This window comes from Trematomus bernacchii, unplaced genomic scaffold (assembly GCF_902827165.1).
Source record: "Trematomus bernacchii unplaced genomic scaffold, fTreBer1.1, whole genome shotgun sequence".
Classification (NCBI taxonomy): domain Eukaryota; kingdom Metazoa; phylum Chordata; class Actinopteri; order Perciformes; family Nototheniidae; genus Trematomus; species Trematomus bernacchii.
In genome coordinates this window covers 3,083,320-3,103,578 of record NW_022987942.1, presented here as the reverse complement: position 1 = coordinate 3,103,578, position 20,259 = coordinate 3,083,320, and the positions used below count along the sequence as shown (strand labels likewise).

Sequence of the window (20,259 nt, the reverse complement as noted above, 5' to 3'; positions counted from 1 at the left end):
GTTATGAGATTATTGATGAGATTATGATCTCCACAATTTCCTGCTCACTTAACTGAATGACACAGCCCATAAAACCCAGGGCAACACACCCAGAGTCCCTGCACAATGTTGTCCGCTCATGGCTCATCAATGCCCAATTGCCCATAGCTGGGCTCATTACAATGCAGATAGAAGCACCTAAATCACAACGGCACAATAACAGGTGTGTGACTCACATTACTCACATCTTGTGCGCTGGGTTACATTAGTTCCACAGTGTTTACCACATGTATGTCAATATCCATCTATGATCCAGTACAGTCACAGTAAGTATCAGTTTGGATGCTGGGGTGTTCTGTGTGATGTGATCAACAATCAGAATACTTGAAATGCTTTTATTTTTTTATTTTTCTCTTAAGGCCCGGACACACCAAGCTGACACCAAAGAACTGACACAGACGGACCCCCGACTGTTGCGTCGCGTCGCCTCGCGTCTCTGCGTCTTGGCCATGTGTCGCACTGGAACACATCGCAAAGACTTCAGCCGACGGCCAAGAAGCACGTACGAACTGCGCATGCGTGAGTGGCAATAACTCTCCTTACCAGCAGGCGGCGGTAGTGTGTATTCGTCATTCAAAAGAGGCAACAACCGGAAGACAGACTGCGTGATAACCGAGAGAAGAAGAACAGACTGCGTGATATAAACAAACAACAAATAGCGTGTGCGTTCCATTTTCACTCTACAGCGAGAAGCTCATGGGGCTTTCCTGAACCTGTGTCGAGAGCTGGGGTTAAAGGAAATCTCAGATGTGCCTTCTTAATAGTTTGTTTGGGTCCCTCACTTCCATTTCGCTTCTCATGCACTGATTCGCTAGCTGAACAGCCAATCAGAGTGATTTCTTTTGCCGACAGCCTTTGGCCGGCGGGTTTTCGGCCGAAAAGGTGTCGGCCCGGCTGAATAGACCCGACGGTGCGGGACACACCAATCTGAGTAGGGCGTGTCGACGCTCATCGTCGGCCTGACGCCCATCGACGCCCAAAATCGTCTTGGTGTGTCGGGCCTTTAGACTAGCTCAATACAACAGTATCAACATGTCCCCTGTATCAAATATCAATACACAGCGTCTTTGAGAATTGCTTATTTCCTATAATTCCTTTGCAATTGTATTCTCTTCTCAAGAAAAAGCATTATAATGCATAATTAATTGAGTGTGAACTGTTTGCCAACCTGTCCGTGGGTGTGCAAATTCCTATTAAACCCTTTCTGTAAAAGCAGTTCATTAAATCCTCTCTAGTTTGCATTTAAATCAATCTATGCAGCCATTAGAGGCTGGCGTGCTCACAGAAAAGGAAGCGCCTGCTCCTAATTGGAGCTGCTGGTTAATCTAAATGGAAGCTCTGGCAAATGGAGCACAGGCCAAAGTGCTTTCTTAATTGCCTCACAAATATACACAAGGAGGTGCAGAGAAAAGGGTTTGGCTCCATTGGGTTATTTAGCCTGTTTATCAGTCAATCACAGCGGGACTGAAATAAATCCTCTAAATCCACTGATTCTTAGTTTTCATAGAAGATGTTAATGTTTCTCAGAGGTGGCAATTAAATCAGAGAATGGGTTCATACACCTGTAAAGAAAACAATCCTGAATCCTGAATATAATTCAATAAAGATGAAGAAAAGGAAGGTTTTCACGAAATCAGGGTGGCTATTTTTAAAACATGCAGTTTCTGGATTACTTTTTAACTATTAAGCCCCATATGGTTATGTATTCATTTTTTATTTGGAGAATATAATCAGGATTCTGACTTTAATTTCAGGATACTTAATTGTTTCTTTATGGTGCCCGAAACTGTGTGAACGCAGTTTTAGAATTCTGACTGTTTTCTGGAATTCTAACTCTAATCTCTGAATTCTGACATGTTTCTCAGGGGGAAAAAATCACTTTTGGTCAGATAAAATGTTTTTAACATGCGAGTCTTCTGCACATCCATGCCTCTGCTTTGGTCAAATGTACCCTGATGCCAGGCAGAATGATGCGGAAAGTAAAACTGTGTCCTCGTGAAAATAATTGTTTATTCTGAGCAGTAGTTTATTTCATTAAAACATTTTATCAAACCTTGGATAACGAATTGTAGTTGAACCCGTCAACAATGAAGATTAGCCCCGAGCGGTGTGAAGTGGTCAAGCTGAGAGGTTCTTTGAGTCAATAATCATGTTTTTCCTTGTTTAACAGAAACTCAGCAGCTGTCAAACTAAATGGAGGGAAAGCTGATGGTTGCAGTCAAATGGTTCCCAATTAGAGCTACCACAACTCTACTTATAAAAGAAAAAAGATGTGTGGAATACTCATTAATGAGTGATGCACTTTTTCTCTGTGGAAGGGTCACCATACCGATGTGCAGCTTTGTGTAACGCAACTTTAAACACCTAACGACTAATTATTCATGTTACTGAGTGAGTTTCTCACTGGATAATCACAGTCAGGGTCACGGCTCAGTACAGTCTGACATTTCACTAATGACTTGTAATAACTGTTTTTGAGTTGCTACTAGTGGTTGCTCTTTTATTTAAACCCAACAATAGGAGGGCAAAATTGGCAGAATTCCATCAGCAGCTCTTTCAAATTCGTTGCATGTGACTTCACCAAAAAACATGCCACACACTCCTCTCCTTCTGGCAGAGAGGCGGCGCCTCGTTGGAGGTCATTCAATGATATTTCCTCTCCGGACAGAGCAGGGGGGGGGTCCCAGGACGACAACCACCCGCACACTGGCATCCACATGGCACCATCCCTCCAAACCCTTTCTGTTTCCATGGTAACCGGTGCAGCCATGAAGAGAGGAGGATGTGGGAGGAAGAGGTGGGTGGGAGGAGGATGGAGTGTGGGCTTTAGTGAAAGACATTTACTAGATTGCGATGTGTGAACAACTAACGGCTTGTCAAGGCAAAATGGTAATGGGATCCTTCTTGGTGCAGCATTATCATGTTTGTGTGTTTGGGGGGGGGCCTTATGTTCAGTCCTCCTAAGAATACAACTAACAAATTAAGAAGAAAACCATTTAATTATAATGATAACTGCTCTTTCCTTCTGTTCAGTGGATGTTGTGGGACATTGCAAAGAGTTAGAGGAATAACATATCTTTAATACAGGTACATTTATTCTTTGTTGACGGGTGGGATTTTTTGAAGTTGTTAGTTGTTTAGATATTTGTTTACCTTTTTTCCTGGAAGTGGTTTATTTGATTTGTGATCGTTTATTTAGCAGGGACAATGCACAGTAATGAGAACTTAAAACATTAAAATGTGTCAAGCGTAACAGTGCCAGATTTAGCTTTGAGCTCATTTCCATCCGCAGTCCCTCACATAAAACATTTAAGAAGATTACATTTTACAAACATAGGCAAAACAAAATACATGATATGCAAATAGTTTAAAGGGGTCTGATGTATCATGGATGTATAAAGAGAACTAGATACAGCATTGGAGGCGGGGTCACATTTCATCCTATGAAAGTTGCTCAGTGGCGCATGAAGCCAAAATGGCCTGAATCTCAAGAAAAAGTATCCGTATCTGGGCCCATAAACTTGCATTTTCTTTAAGCCCCGCCTCCAATGTGCAGTTTCACAGCTGGTCTCGGCTAAGTCAGATAATTGGAGAGGGAAAATACACTATATAGACAAAAGTATTGGGACACTCCTCTTAATCATTGAATTCAGGTGTTTCATTCAGTCCCATTACCACAGGTGTATACAATCAAGCACCTAGCCATGCAGTCTGCCTTTACAAACATTTGTGAAAGAATGGGTCGTTCAAAAGAGCTCACTGAATTCCAACGTGGTACTGTAATAGGATGCCACCGTTGCAACAAGTCAGGTTGTGAAATTACTTCTTTCCTAGATATTCCACGATCAACTGTAAGTGGTATTATTGCAAAGTGGAAACGTTTAGGAACCACAGCAACTCAGTGGCAGAACACGTAAAGATACAGAGCGGGGGGAGTGCTGAGGCGCATTGTGCGTAAAAGTGGCCAAAGCTCTGCCGACCAAACCAGCTCTGGCATTAATATCAGCACTAAAACTGTGCGCCGGGAGTTCATGGCATGGGTTTCATGGCCGAGCAGCTGCATCAAGCCTTACATCACCGAGCACAATGCCAAGCGTTGGATGGAGGGGTGTAAAGCACGCCGCCACTGGACTCTGGAGCAGTGGAAACGTGTTGGGTGGAGTGACCAATCACGCTTCTCTATCTGGCAGTCTGATGGACCAGTCTGGGTTTGGCCAGGAGAACGTTACCTGCCTGAATGCATTGTGCCGACTGTAAAGTTTGGTGCAAGAGGAATAATGCTATGGGTTGTTTTTCTGGGGTTGGCCTAGGCCCCTTAGTTCCAGTGAAGAGGATTAATGCTTCATCTTACCAAGTCATTTTGGACAATTCTATGCTTCCAACTTTGTGGAAACAGTTTGGGGAAGGCCCTTTTCTGTTCCAGCATGACTGTGCCCCAGTGCACAAAGCAAGGTCCACAAAGGCATGGTTGGATGAGTTTGGCGTGGAAGAACTGGACTGGCCCGCACAGAGCCCTGACCTCAACCCCACTGAACACCTTTGGGATGAACTAAAACGGAGGGCCTGCCTCTCGTCCAACATCAGTGTCTGACCTCACAAATGCTCTTCTGGATGAATGATGGACAGACACGCTCCAAAATCTTGTAGCAAGCCTTCCCAGAAGAGTGGAAGCTGTTATAGCTGCAAAGGGGGGACCAACTTCATATGAATGCCTACGAATTTGGAATGGGATGTCATAAAAGCTCCTGTAGGTGTAATGTGTAGGTGTCCCAATACACTTAGTTTATATAGTGTATCTCTGGATTGGGCTTTTAGCGCATTATGCAACCTTTAGGAGCTAATGATTTTAAATAATGTCTATTGTAGTGTTCTGATTGTGAGGTTTTTTTACAAAAAAATTAATGATCCTCTGTTTTACAGGTATCTTTTTTCTCAATAAAAGTCAAGAGAAAAAGTATTTTTGGGCCCCATTACGTCACGGACTGACATGGAAGTTTAAGTACCACCGTTTGGCCACTACGAGCATTTGCTTCAATGCCTTGCGCACTTCCTGGGGGCTCGGATGTAATGCTCATTGTTTCCTGGATTAGAAACACAAGTGGGCCAATCAGACTGTTGTAGAGTGGGTTACCTTCCTGCGCGGGGAATTGCGTCAAAATGGGAGACAAGCGATGAGTGACACAGCTGTTCAGTTTGTTGTTAATCCCCTTACAGAAATAACAACAACTAAATCAATATTTTTCTTCAATTAATCGTTGTTTCTTCCTTCAAACCTCCACAATAAGGATATCCAGAGGAAAGGACTCAAAGGTCTACAGATTAGAGTTTTATGTTTAATCCCCATTCAAACAAAAACTGAAAGACCTTAAATCCAATACCTTAACTGGCCACTTGGTGAGTAGAGCTTGTTGGAAGCAGTAACGGCGCGTCCACACAGCAGCGTTAAAAAAATCTTGGAGGTGGGCGTATCTGAAGCTTGGGGATTTTTTGCGAGCAACGCGACCAACAACCAATCACATGAATCTCCCGCCCCCGACATACGAAGCAAAACAGTTTGAAGTAAACTGGATATAAACTCCCCAAACAGGCGAAACCCTACCACTGTCTCTGCCACCTCCCTCCATGCCTGGCTCCTCCGGTTTATATCCCGGTAGGTAAATAGGGACTGGTCATAAAGCACCGGGTGATTCCCTACCGCTAATTTCTCCTCCATTTTTTGGAATATGAGGAAATGACCTGCGGTATGTCTCTCCCAGCATAAACAGGATTTGATTGGCTGATGCTTCCACCTCAGCTTCAAAAGTTGAACATTGCTCAACTTTTGAATCCTGAGATGCCTGGAAATCTCCGCTCTGCTTCCCACAATGCAGTTCGGCGAAAAGTGAGGCAAAGTGACGTCACCCCATTCAAAGTGAATGGGCAGAAGCGTTGGAAGATTTGTTTTTAACGCTGCTGTGTGGACGGCCGTAAGACAACTGTATTGATCTAAAAATCCAGTGTCAGAAAGGAAAATGGAAATTGCTCATAAACTTTTAAAATTCCCCCACTAAAGCCATTCCCAGATGTTTTAAAGGTCCCATGTCATGCTTTTCCAGTTGTTACCCATCCCCTTGTGTGTTATGTAGCTTTTTCTGCATGTAAACGGTCTGCAGAGTCACAAACCCTCAAAGTACACCCTGTAGCGAGTAAAACTCTAACACAGAACAGACCTGTCTATGCTGCCCAAGAGCGCCTCGTTGGACATTTCTCTTTTTCCTTTTTTTTCTTCCGGGTCATAGTCACGTAACGGTCATCATTTAATTTAATTTCAAACCTTTATTTATCCAGGTGTATCCCATTGAGATCATTGATCTCTTTTTCAAGGGAGACCTGCTCAAGTAGGTTCCACATGAAACATTAAAACATAAACAGAACAACAAAAAGGACATCATACAGCATCATTACAGGGATTACAATTTACATAACTATCCACATGAACAGGTACCAACAGCTTCCGATTGAGTAGCATCCAACCGAGCTTTAAAAACATTTAGTGGCACCAGATAGTCATAGTGACGTAACACCGACCAAATGGACCAATCCACACACACACACACTCACAGCCTGAGGGAGCTCAGGCTGTGAGTGTGTGTGTGTGCTCAGGCTGAGCTCCGCGGTGTCTCGCTGTCTCGCAGACCCCACGCAGCAACCAGGACACACACCAGTAATACAGCTCAAACTGTCCGCTCCTCGAGCCTCAAAGGGCGGAGCAGCAAGCCCCGCAACGTCCCGCCAACACGGCACCCCGACCCCACGCAGCATTCTCATCTGTTTGTCATTACTGGTCTCATTTTCTGGTTGCTATCAAACGTCATTGTAACACATAATCACTGATGTCCAGCTGTAACGGTGGTTGACTAATCAGAACAGAGTGGGCGAGCTGACCAATCAGAGCACAGTGGGCTCATAGGGAGGGGAGGGGGGGGGGGGGGGGGGGGCAGGAGCTCCAACAAGGCGTGTAGGACAGAGAGTGAATACACATACTATACAGAGATGCTGTATGAGAAACCAATGTGATTTTGGAACATTGAACAATGTAAATCTATTCTAGTAGACCTCAACAATGGAATTATGATCAGTAGAAATGGCCATGAGAAATGGACCTTTAATGACAGTACATGTTAACTCCTTGCAACATTTTTCATTCATATGGAAATGAAATAGTTAATATGACTTTAGTCCTATTTTCATTATAACCATTTTCTTTTAAATGATTGATTTTCCAGGCTGCCAGGGGTCAAATGATTTACAGACTTACTGAATTGTTTGTGGAGTAAATGTGGTGTCACACATAACAGTGATTAAACACAGCCTTGGACTCTGCCAGATCACTGATCAGATTGGTCGAAATTGTACAACCTTCTCATATACTACACCCTATGTGTATATTGGATTGCTTGTTTTTTTGTTTACTTTCACTCTAAAGTGTTGCATAATGGCTCTGATGAAGGTCGCAGGACAAGACGTGTCAGTGTAACAAAAGATAAGCTCTTAATACAACACTGCTTCAAGACTACCTTTCACTCCTGCATACACTTTGCATGTGGTTGAAGTCACGCCAGATCCTCCACTCTGCTGTGCACATCAAAAGAACATGATGAAAGACGTGGTGAGGACTTTGAGGAGACAACCAAGGTCACAGCACATGGCATCACTCCGGCCTGTTAAACATGGACGGCCCCCTTTCACTCACCACTTTGTGTAAATGTACTGACACTAACGCAGTGAGATGAGAGAGACACAGATAATGGAGCGCTGCAGAGACGCAGTGAATCTTACTAATCTTTCTCACTGTGAAATCTTTCCACATGACCCAATAGAAATGCATCTTAAACACACCTTCAGATTAGCTGGAATTGGCCTCATTTCATAGATAAAAACTCCACCTTCTGCCAGCATAAACCACCCCCCTACAGACACCGAACCCCAACCTTTTCCTTTTTCAATTCATAAGTCCCACAAGGCTTATAAACCTTCCCTCTAAGCTGTGCGATCTCTCCAATCCACCTCTTTTGGATTTAACAGATATGCATGTTTTCCCAACCTTCTCAGCCTGAGAGTTGAGTCTTTCAGGCTGATCTAGCCATCTCTGCTTCCTCTGAGCTGAGGAGCCAGCTTCTCTCACTTAATATGTGCTCCACCCGCAGCATTTATCCTCAATCCTTTGGCTCATTCTAATAAATCCATCCTCTTCCTAAAAACAGTGAAGGAAAGTCCCGTATGCGAGGGATTCTGTGGAAGGCACCTGAGATTCAATTCACATGTTCCATCAGGAGAACCCCATAAAAACACAGAATGTTCTGCATCTGCTACTCCATTACCTGAACAACCCATTAGAACAGAGAGAAAGCATCTCATTGACTGAGATGGACTCAAGTGAATCAAATGATTCTCATCACTTGACAAAATGTTGTTAAAGGGGCCCTATTCTGCTTTTTCAGGTTTTCCCTTTCCAGTAGTGTGTTCTATACTATCTTTTGTTTACTTTCGTAACATAGTGACATCACTATGTAACTAACACTCACGCTTCTATTGGCCAGTGCTCCAACACATTGTAAGTGAAGATGCTAATGCTGCGTTCACACCGGACGCGATGCGAATATTCGCTTCGCTCTAATCGCTCCTATCGCATCGCTCTAAACGCTGGAGTTTCACCGCGGCTGCCAGCTGTGTTTACTCGCATCATTCAAACAAGACGCGCTGTCTCGGGGGCTACAACTACAACAAAATGAACATATTTTACCGTGATTTAATTGTAATACACGTTTCTAAATGATGCCGAAGTAACAACATACTGATACCGGTTAGTAACAACCATGAATTAATGCTTTGACAAGTCTGCAGACAGACGGCAGGCGAAACACCTTTTAAAATGCGTGTTGAATGAAGATCGGGTCGACCAGGCTAAGCTAACGTTGTATATGCTCATTCCACACTCATAACAACGGCCTACAGACATAAATAAAGCAGCGACTGTATTCGCCATGACACAGACAGTCTGTGGTTTGTACTTGTTTAACTTTTGTCCAGTTTCTGAACAGATATGAGGAGCTGTGAGCTCTGAGTGCTAACAGCTAACGGCTGATGTTTTCTGGTTGAACTTCAGTGACGACAGGCTGAGATCCTCACCGCTGATTGGCTTCCGCGAGAACGCGTCACGTGAATTTGACGCTCGAGTTGAAAAAATTGAACTCTCGCGTTTAACACGGCACCGTTCAATCGCCTCAATCGCGTGATTCGCGCCGCGTCCACCGCTTCATGCGCACCGTCGGAGCGAATTCGCGTCTGTCCGCGTCTCTGCATTGACTTTACATGTAATCGCGCCGCCCCCAAACATCGCATCGCGTCCGGTGTGAACGCACCAATCACAACAGAGCCGGCCAGCTAACCAATCAGAGCAGACTGGGCTCTGGTTTCAGACAGAGGGTGAAAAGAGGTGCTGCAGCACAGGCTGTATGAGAAGAATAAAGAGCTTTTTGAACATTAAAGCATGGAGACGTGTCCCAGTAGAGACACTACATACTGATATGAACATGAAAATGAGCTCTTTTAGCAAATGGTTAATTTTTTTAATTTTATGTAGGATTGTTATACATGTATAATAAAGCAATTAAGTCAACAGTTGAAATATTTAATATAAATTAATATTTTTTTTAAAGACAGTAATATATCCTGGAGTTGACGACTGTTCACATAAATGGAATGAAATAAAAAACGTTCTGAATATTTTAACATGATTAGAGGAGTTTTTCCTTACCCGAATAGAGGGTTTAAGGACATAAGATGTCGTATGCTGTGCAAATTGTAGGCAAATGTGTGATTTGTGATATTGGGCTGTATAAATAAAACTGACTGGACTTTCACTAATGAAGCCAGAACAGAAACAGCAGAGTTTATAGCAGGCCCTTTAATCATTTGTTCTTTTTTCTTTTGAAAGCAACTGTAAATCCATAGCTCGACAGTTGCTAACAATTAAATTAGACATCTGTTTGAATTACACTTTTCACTAACAGTTGGCAGAATTGTATATATAATATATGGTGGAATGGCTCCAATAAATGTCACAATCCAATCCACTTGGGGGTGCTAGAGAACATAAAAGAGTAGCACGGGGAACCTGGAGAAGAGACCATTTTAGTTGGAGGCATGATAGAACTCGCAGTGTGTGTGTGAGTGTGAGTGTGTGTGTGTGTGTGTGTGTGTGTGTGTGCGCGTACCTGTGTTCGTAGGATCTCTCCTTTGGTTAGCTGCATGTCCCCGGTGAGTTCTTTAACTGTGATGCCCAGTGGCTCCAATCGCTTACCGAAGTAATTAGTCATCTCAGCTGCCAAGGCCTTCATCGGAGCCACGTACACGATCTACAGAGAGAGAGAGAGAGGGGGGGGGGAGGGGGGCACAGAGGTAAATATGATGGGAACCGAAAGGGGGAGAGTGGGAAGGGTAAGGGATGGGGGGTGGGATGGAAGGACACTCTGGTGATAAATGAGCAAACAGAGGCGGGATCATTTGTTCCCTGGCAACCACAAATCACAATTTATTGAGAAATATGATGCCAGCCACTTGCATGGGTAAAGTTTAATGGTGATGTATGAAAAGTGGCTATCGTCACAGGCTGGAACTGTGTGTGAGCATGTGTGTGAGCGTGTGTGTGTGTGTGTGTGTGTGTGTGTGTGTGTGTGTGTGTGTGTGTGTGTGTGTGTGTGTGTGTGTGTGTGTGTGTGTGTGTGTGTGTGTGTGTGTGTGTGAGAAAGAGAACAAAGCCTTCTGGATGTCTGACTTATTTATCCGAGTGTGTGTTTTGACACAATGTGTTTGAAAAGACACCCAATATTTATAGACCGAGCTGCCAATAGATGACTCTTTGTGCTTTTATTGAAGTTTCTATTTTTCCATTTCTGGCTGTATTTAATTTTCAATGCTCACATCTTCGATTTTTCAAAAGTATTCATAATACACTTCTGAATAAACATAAGAAAAGCTGTCTATCTCATTATCAGGTAAGAAAGAGACAAACTGTCCCAGTTCCTGACGGAGGAAGCCAGGAGGGTAGTAAATACATGTAACAGATGAGGCTTTCTAAATCAAGGGGTTTTTTGTAGCTCTTTTTTCCAATGATACATTTCTGTAGTGTGTTGTAAAACATCTCAAGAGAGAGGAGTGGAAGCATTAATGTACTGTAGTAGGAACCCAGCAGGCTCGGGTATAATTAAAACTCCAACGGCAGCACTTCAGATGTATGGTGCACCTTCACAATGTCAACGATATAGATGCACAACAACAGTTTTTTTATGTAAATGTACGTAGCGCTGAGTTGTCATGTCATTTGGTCAGAGCTGCATCAGTAGCGTCTGCTATCTGTATTTTAAGTGTATTCATTTAAGCGTTTGCTGTTCTTATTTTGCCAAAGATACAAATAACTTTACTACACAGGTACAGGCGTGTGGTGCAGTGGGTTGTGCGTTGGTGTTCCGATCAGGGGGTCACAGGTTCAAACCCCACTGCAGTCAGCATGTCGTTGTGTCCCTGAGACACTTCACCCCAAATTGCTCCTGTGGGGATTGCCCACAGTATTGAGTATGTAAGTCGCTTTGGATAAAAGCGTCTAACAAGTAACATGTAATGTAATGTACAGGTTCACTGATGATGATTCATCCTGTAGCATCGACGACTACGTCAACGCACGAGCCTCCATCTGGAGAAGGCTGCTTGTTTCTCCTGTATCCACCACATGTCATCTAGACAGCCAGCCACAGCGTGTGTAGGTGTAACACAATAACCCCCCCCCCCCCCCCCCCCCCCCCCCCCCCCCCCCCCCCCCCCCCCCCCCCCCCCCCCCCCCCCCCCTCCTCAAGAACAACAGATAACAGGATGGACTGATGGACCCAGGCAAACATCTGAATGCCTTTTAAATGTAGTGAGGAGCATTAAGTATTGATGCCAATAAGCACTAAATAGATGTATACAATCCTAACAATACCATCATTCTTTTTTGCACACCACAGTTCCCTCACTTTTTAATGTTTTTCTTGGCCTTTGATTAGAGTCACAAACTGGAGTTTTCAAACTAAGATATCTGTAATAGCCACAGATATAATATAAAGTGTGCAGGATAAGAATGTATGACATTTCTTAAAGACTACATATTACTTGTCAAGGTCAAACACAGGAACAGGAACACAAAGTAATACAAATAAAGTCCTGGAAATCCCTAAACTAAGTCCTACTGAGTGAGACAATGTTTCAGTTTCACAGAAATGTTAAAAAAATTAAATAAAATGGCTCTTACACAACTGGAGTGCCTTTGTAGAGGGGTGTTTTAACTCTTTCAGTTCCAGTGTTTTAAGACACATTTTTGACAGATTATAAAGAAGCCCCTAGGAAGTGCACCGGACATTGAAGCAAATGTTCATAATGGCCAAACAGTGCTACCACAACTTCTGTGTCAGTCCTTTCAATTAAAATGCCTGAATTAGACAAAATCCCAATTCTGTGTTCCAGCTCAGATCTCCATAACTACAGACACTCTGTTCTGAAGATAAAAAGGTTTAGGTTGGCAGAAAGGTAGGCATGTCTCACAGCAGGCTTCCATCTGTAGAATATCTAATCCAAACCTGGAATTTTCTCTTTTTAAATGTCAAACTCACTGTTTTTGTATTAAATGTAAAGCATTGTTTTATGGACAGTTTCAACAGCTGTCAAAAACCTTAGCAATTAAAAAGGTACATTGTTTGTTTTGTTGTGTTTTAGCCAGGGTTTAAATCAAAAATGTTTATCAGATACCCTATTTGAACGCTCAAAAAACATAATTAAATACACAAAGATGTGACAACATTTTTTAACAGATCACCATCAAGTTTAAATGACGCTGCAAAAATCTGCTAAACAGACAACGGATCTAGCTTGGAAAAAAACATAATCCAGTCAATCCAGCTGCCCTTGGATTTAAAAAGCTCCTTAAATGCTGCCTGAAATCCCATCATGCAAAGCATCAGATGTGAGTCTCTGCAGGGGGTGTGAGAGACTCAGCAAGGAGCATGCTTAATCAACAGGAGGCCTGTTGAGAGGCGCTGGGTAGAGTATCACTGGATATATTAGGCAGTCATCGCAGACAATCTTAGACAGACCACAGAAAGTCTCTTTAACTCTGACTGTGATTTAGCCTGACAGTCAGACATATTGTATACAGTAAGTCCATTCTCAGCATCTTCTTTCAATTGTGTCCAATAAGGCCAGACTGCAATGCAGTCGCCTCGAGAAAATGCACCCAGCTGTTTTTCTTTTGCACTCAAAAAGCTTCAAGTTGAAAATATTTTCAAAAAGATATTGGGGTACGCTTGTTTTTGGTTGTGTTTTTCATATAGAAACTATTATAACAAAGACCAAAAAGTCCATTTGTTAGAGCAGATCGGCTGAGCGGATTTGGTGAGCATTGCTTTCGTTATATTTTATAATTGTATTGCCATATACAGCTTCCTCTACGGCTGTCAGACTTAGTTGTGAAGTTCATTCATACTAAAGACAGGCGACTGCGATTTGTTTTGCGATAACATGTGTAAACATGTATAGACGGGAATGACGAGGCGCAAATGTCATTTGTATGTCCTTTTGCGTCATTCGCAAAAGTCAAATTTGTTTTACTTGAGTGACAAATTGGCATGACGCTGTCTGCGAAAGGCAACCAGAGGTGAGAATCTCAGCCTGACGTCACTGATGTTGAATCAGAAAACCGCAGCAGCAGCCTGGGCGACAGCACAGAGCTCACAGCTCCTCATATCTGTTCAGAAACTGGATTAAAGTTAGAAATGTACAAACCACAGACTGTCTATGGCATGGCGAAGACAGTCGCTGCTTTATTTCTGTCTGTATGACAGTATTGTTGTGGGTGTGGACGGAGCAGCTACATTTTAGCTTAGCCTGATCGATCTGATCTCCATTCAGAAAACACAGATTTTAAAAGTGTTTCGTCTGCCGTCTAGTAAGCCCACTTGTCAAAGCATTAATTCATGGTTTTTACTAAATGTTATCACTATGTTTGGTATCATTTGGAAAGTGTGTATCACTAAAAATCACAGTACAATATGTTAATTTTGTTGTTTTTGGTATCTACCATTGTATCTACATGGAGATAAGCCCCGCCTCCTCGCAAGCACGTATTGGCCCGATGTGAACGCTCCATAAGTGTGAGAGCAAGCATCGGCATCAAGTTGGTTGTAACGGTGAAACAAAACATAAAAATATAAAACAAATAGATAATAGCACAAAAAGATTTTTAAAAAACCCAAGGGGGAAAGCTAGTCTGTCATACAAAAAGCAGTGATATGTTGTGGAGATATCATTGTCATAGAAACCTTACAAATATTTCTTTAATGAAACACTGGGAGGAGGATCTGCCCACAACCGCCCAGAGCCTGTCTGCCAAAAGAGGAGCTATTATGTGGACTTGTGTGTGTGTGTGTGTGTGTGTGTGACATACCTTGAACTCGTCCTTCTTGATGACCCCCCCGGGCTGCAGGTGCTGGTTGATCACATGAAGCACGGTCAGCATGGCGATGTTGGTCTTGCCGGCGCCGGTGGGAGCGCAGATCAGGAGGTTCTCGTTGGTGTTGTAGGCCGTCTCAAACACCAGAGACTGGATCCTGTTCAGACGCTTCATGCCCTTAAACACCAGCTGTGCGATCTGACACACAGAGGGAGGAACGGATGAGTAAAGACGAACACTTCACTGCAATACAGAGGCAGCATGCAGGAATCTGAAGGAAATAGCAAGGACTAATTCACTTTTGAAGTCATATATCTTGCCTTTATTTTTGAATGAATCATTAACAGTGTAGATATAAATAAAGACACACAAAGAAAATGCAAAACATTTGATGTAGGTTGATAGAAGTTATATAGCATATTTCACAATAAAAATACTTTCGTCTTCTTTAAATAATTGAATTCCAAAACTTTTTTTTTTTTTAAAACCGTAATGCTCTCAAATTAGGAACCAGCTTGCTTTCAGGTCCTCATGAAAGCAAAACAAAATGCTTTTATTATAAGTAGTGCCCCCCCTCCCATTTGATAACAATGAAAAGCAATTTGCATGTTTTGTTTTTATATATATTTTATTCTAAATTAATTTCAGTAATATTTTTTATAGTGCGAACAATTACAGATTCACTTAATAATCTCAATAATAAACCTTTTACAGTACATTTTAGGCTGCTACATTTACAATTTATCGTTTGCTATAAACTTTTATTTATATATATATATATATATATATATTTGTCATCTTTCTTTGGAAATTGACTTAAGCATTTATAAAAATTGCTGATGAACTGACCCAAACCCCTTGGGTAATGGCTTCATTTGGGCACTACCAATACAAAAAAAGGCATAACGCTCAGCGCCATTACTGATTGGCAGGCAGCTCAACACAATTGGTTTCCCACCTGCTCCCATTGGCCAGCGTATTTTCTGTCACAGCAACACACTGCACTATCTCCTCTCTCCCCCCGTGTGCTGACATGAAACATGGACAGGTGATGGTTTACAGTATGTGTCAGTGCCGGAGCCAGCGTGTGTGAAGTGACTGCACAGAAAGCGGAGCATCAAGATAGCATGAAGGAGTTGGAAATGTGTGTGGTGGATTCAGCTGTCACTCAAGCTGCCTTCCATCTGCCTTCGCTATGGCAACAGAGTGTGGCTGATGGCTGTTGGTGCCGCACGCACGCACGCACGCATGCACGCACGCACGCACCAGAAGCAAACAAGCTGCTAGTTATACTGCAGCATCAGATATTATCCTCCAAGTAATTCAATAGTTTTAAAACTGTCTTTTTGTTTGTCTCTCCCTCGATGTCTCCATGAACTTGAAAAGACAACAGAGGACACATCCAAAACTAAATTCCTTTATTTTTCTCTATTTAAATCTTTTTAAAACAGTTGCTCACAACCTTGACTTAAAAGGACAGGTTAATTTTCTCCGGATTTTCAGGTTGATAACATTAGAAAATGACACAAAGTCAATATCACTGTTTAGCCACAGCACAGCCACTATTCACAACTTCCTGATTCATTGTATTTTTTCCTTCTGTATTTCAAATCAAAATAAACAATTGTAAAATCTGAACTTTGTTTGTCAATAATCACATTATTGAGTATATGCAGTTCTCTGGTCGAAAATGCCTTGTTGATGCTAGAGGTCAGAGGAGGATGGCCAGACTGGTTCAAGATGATAGAAACGCAACAGTAACGGCCCGTGCACACAGCGGCGTGCGTTGAAGCTTGCCGGCGGGCGTGTCTGAAACTCGACCAACAACCAATCACATGAATCTCCCGCCCCTGACACACAAGCAGCGGTTTGATTGGCTAGAGCTTGTACTGGCATATGATTCGATTGGCTGACGTTTCTGCCGAGGCTTCAAAAGTTGAACATTGCTCAACTTTTGCAGCGAGCCACGCCAGCAAAGCTCCGCTTCGCTTCCCACAATGCAGTTCGGCGAAAAGTGACGTCACCCCATTCAAAGTGAATGGTGAAGCTTTCAACGCACGCCGCTGTGTGGACGGGCCGTAACTCAAATAACCACTAGTTACAACCAAGGTATGCAGAAGACCATCTCTGAACCACAACACGTGGAACCTTGAAGCAGAGGGGCTTACAGCAGCAGAAGACCACACCGGGTTCCTGTCAGCTAGGAACAGGATACTGAGGCTACAATTTGTACGGGCTCACCAAAACTGGACAATAGTAGAATGGAAAAAGATTGCCTGGTCTGATGAGTCTCGATTTCTGTGGCTACATTCGGATGGTAGTGTCAGAAGTTCCAGTAAACAGCATGAAAGCATGGATCCATCCTGCTGGTTCAGGATTCTGGTGCTGGTGTAATGATGTGGGTTTTCTTGGCATCTTTTGGGCCCCTTGGTACCAATTGAGCATGGTTTAAACACCACAGCTTACCTGGGTTCTGCTGCTGACCATGTCCATCCCTTTATGACCACAGTGTACCCATCTTCTGATGGTTACTTCCAGCAGGATAACGTGCCATGCCACAAAGCTCAAATCATCTCCAACTGGTTTCTTGAACATAACAATGAGTTCACTTTACTCAAATGGCCTCCACAGTCACCAGATCTAAATCCTATAGATCACCTTTGGGATGTGGTGGAACCAGAGATTTGCATCATGGATATGCAGACAAATCTGCAGCAACTGCGTGATGCTATCATGTCAATATGGACCAAAATCCCTGAGGAATATTTCCAGCACCTTGTTGAGTCTATGCCACAAAGAGTTAAGGCAGTTCTGAAGGCAAAAGGGGGTCCAACCCGGTACTAGCAAGGTGTACCTAATAAAGTGGATGGTGAGTGTATATAAAAGCAGTGTGGTTCTAAAAAATGTAATTTAAAGCTTGTGCTTGCATAAACACAGATGAGTGCAAATACATATTTTACATAATTGAGGGGGTGTAGGAATAGTGGACATCTTTAAAGAGGATCCAGGGTCAATAATAATGTTGAGAGCTGATGTGCGGAACTAGAAAAATGTTTATGTTTCAGAGATGTAGTAAAATACAATTTGAGTCTCTTTTAAGAAAAAAATGCAATGTGTCCAGCCATGGACTTAACCTGAGGACACTGATGTGTTCCTCAACACATTCCCTCTTTATTTTTGTGTCTTTCTGGTGTAGTTGAGGATGGTAACGGTGAGTGGCATCATGATTTAACTTGTGTATGTACAGTATAAACATTGGAAATAAATATTAAACCTGTGGAGGTTTGACAACCTTTTGGTCCTGACCGACTAAAATGAACTACACTCGGAAAAACTAGCATAGCCACCATTAAGAACAAAGCTAAGTAGCAGTACATCCAGAGCCCAATGATATACACAGGTTGTGTTGGAATTTCCTACATTAAATGTCACTGTAATTCCAGGCTAGGGCTAGGGTTATACTGTATGTCTTTTTTTCTCCATCAATTTACCCTCCCTGCTCCCCCTTCTCTCCACCTCTCTCCCATTAAGAGCTGGTGGAGGATGCCTTAAGCTTAGACAGCAGTATTATTTATTCAAGGATTCATTAGAAGGATGTCATCACTTTCCTCTTGCCCTCGTTTCGCTCCAACACTCATAGAAAGAAATAATTAAAGAGTGCATGTCAGCCGAGGACATGCATGGCGCTGTTCGGAAGTTGGCCCCACAGCCCAGTAGGGAGGAAGAGGTTATTATTGCATCAAAAAGCTAATTTATTATGCGGCTTTCACACCAACACGGTTCCAGGGCCGGTTCGGAGCTAGAGCCTGAAAAGCACCAGTTTTTCCTGTTCACACCGCAGCGGAGCCGCCTCTAAGCTCCGAAACACGGTGCTTTTCAAGCACCAAAAAATGGTCCGTCTAGAAGCAAGAACCGCATACGTCACGCATACATCACGCATACGTCACGCATACGTCACGCATACGTCACGCATACGTCACGCATACGTCACGCTTACGTCACGCTTACGTCGGAGGCGGGGGCAGGGGCGTGATCAACCTGAGCAATAACAGTTTATGGCGAGTAGTACGGCAAATAAAAGTTGTAACAAGCATTAGCGCTGAGCAAAGTGACTAGAACGCAACCACACACTTATTAAAAAAAACACACTTTATAAAGTCAGGCAACACTAACCAGGCTTCTTGTGATTCTGTTTATTTGTACCTTACTTCGCTGTCATTGATCATTGTGGAGAGCAGGCAGACGTTTTGTTTTGTATTATAGCAGCTATCGGATGGAATCAATACATGGGCTGCACAGGTTGTCATGTCCGACTATCACAAGTAGAATCATAATGAAAAATACGCTGGTAAAATGTGCCGGCTTATGCCACAATAGGATAGCAACAAGTAGTCAAGATAGTCAGTTTAGCTTTGGTTGCTATGCTAACATCACCCATGGGGATGGGTATTGTTAGGATTGTATCCATACCGAAGGCTTATCGAAACCGGTATTTATCAATTCTCTTATCAACACTTTAATACACACTTTGTAAAAAAGATGAAGACATTACATGAAAAGACCCGAACAAATATTCAGGTTCAACAGTTATTTTGTTTTAAGTTGTTTTTAGATCCTATGTGTTGCCTCATTGTGTTTAACTTCCAGTTATTAACTTCAGAAGCAAACAATAATCTATACCAAAAAGAACTGGGATCTTTATTATTCAGCCAACCCCAAAAACATAATCAATTAATTATTCAACTGATTTTATATGAAGAAAATTGGCATGTTGACTTTCGTTTGGAGAAGTCAAAATCTCTCATTACTGATCGTCTCCCCAGCAGTCTAAAGAAACTCAACACCAACTGTATCGAAGAGGACTGGGCAAACTAATTACACCCGTGTACAAACTGTGTCTGTCTGTTCTTGTGTTATTCTCCCAACAGGCTGTACTGAAAATGGAGGTGTATCGCTAACGTTAGCAGCCACTTGTTAAAGCAGTCAAACACGCTGCACTCACTCAGATGTATAGCCTGGTGTATGAGTATGTTTTCAGGTTGCTGGTGTTCCCCCCTTTGCAAGCAGGTTCTGCCCTGTCAGCTATTACTGTGGGGATCACAGGATGAGTCAGAGCATTGAGAGAGGAACCGGTTCTTGATACCCATCCCTACCTGGGACGCACCGACTGCAAATATCTCAGAAGACACCGATGTTTAGAATAACGCTTTGGCCAATGCTGATACAGAAACCGATGTCAATGTTTTTTTCAGATTATTTTTGTTGCTGTAATTTAATAACATTTTCTTTTTTCAACCATGAATGATAACAAATTCTGAATAACTTTTACAAAGCCTTTTCAGCCTGTTATACAATGACCTACTCAATGACAATATTTAAGTGCCAACAGTCAGTTTGACTTCTCATTGCCCATCATTAACTATTAATACCATTCAGTTTTTAAAATAAGAAATATTTAGTATCTTTAAATTGCCATTCATTCAATAACATAGTTAAATAATAAATATACACAATAAGCTTTTAGTTTATACATTTATAGGGAATGGAGAATAAATATGAACAGAGAACTGCACGCTTACTTTTCACACGTGGCCTCAATTATTATTATTTTTAACTATAACTTTTAACTTTTATAAAACAGATCCCTCAAAATGTCTCAAACTCCACATGCAGCACTAAGTAACAAGTTGAGGTACAGTGTG

The 20,259-nt window shown here is 42.5% G+C and overlaps 1 protein-coding gene across 1 annotated transcript in view; it reads right to left on the bottom strand.

Annotated features, from left to right (window-relative positions):
• Window positions 1–20,259, bottom strand: part of ascc3 (activating signal cointegrator 1 complex subunit 3) — a 165,503-nt gene that overhangs the window by 105,074 nt on the left and 40,170 nt on the right. Inside the window, exons 9-10 of the mRNA XM_034115595.1 lie at window positions 14,552–14,755; window positions 10,296–10,436 (exon numbers count right to left, since the gene is read on the bottom strand). Coding sequence (XP_033971486.1) covers window positions 10,296–10,436; window positions 14,552–14,755 — 345 coding nt within the window. The remainder of the gene's footprint in view (window positions 1–10,295; window positions 10,437–14,551; window positions 14,756–20,259) is intronic.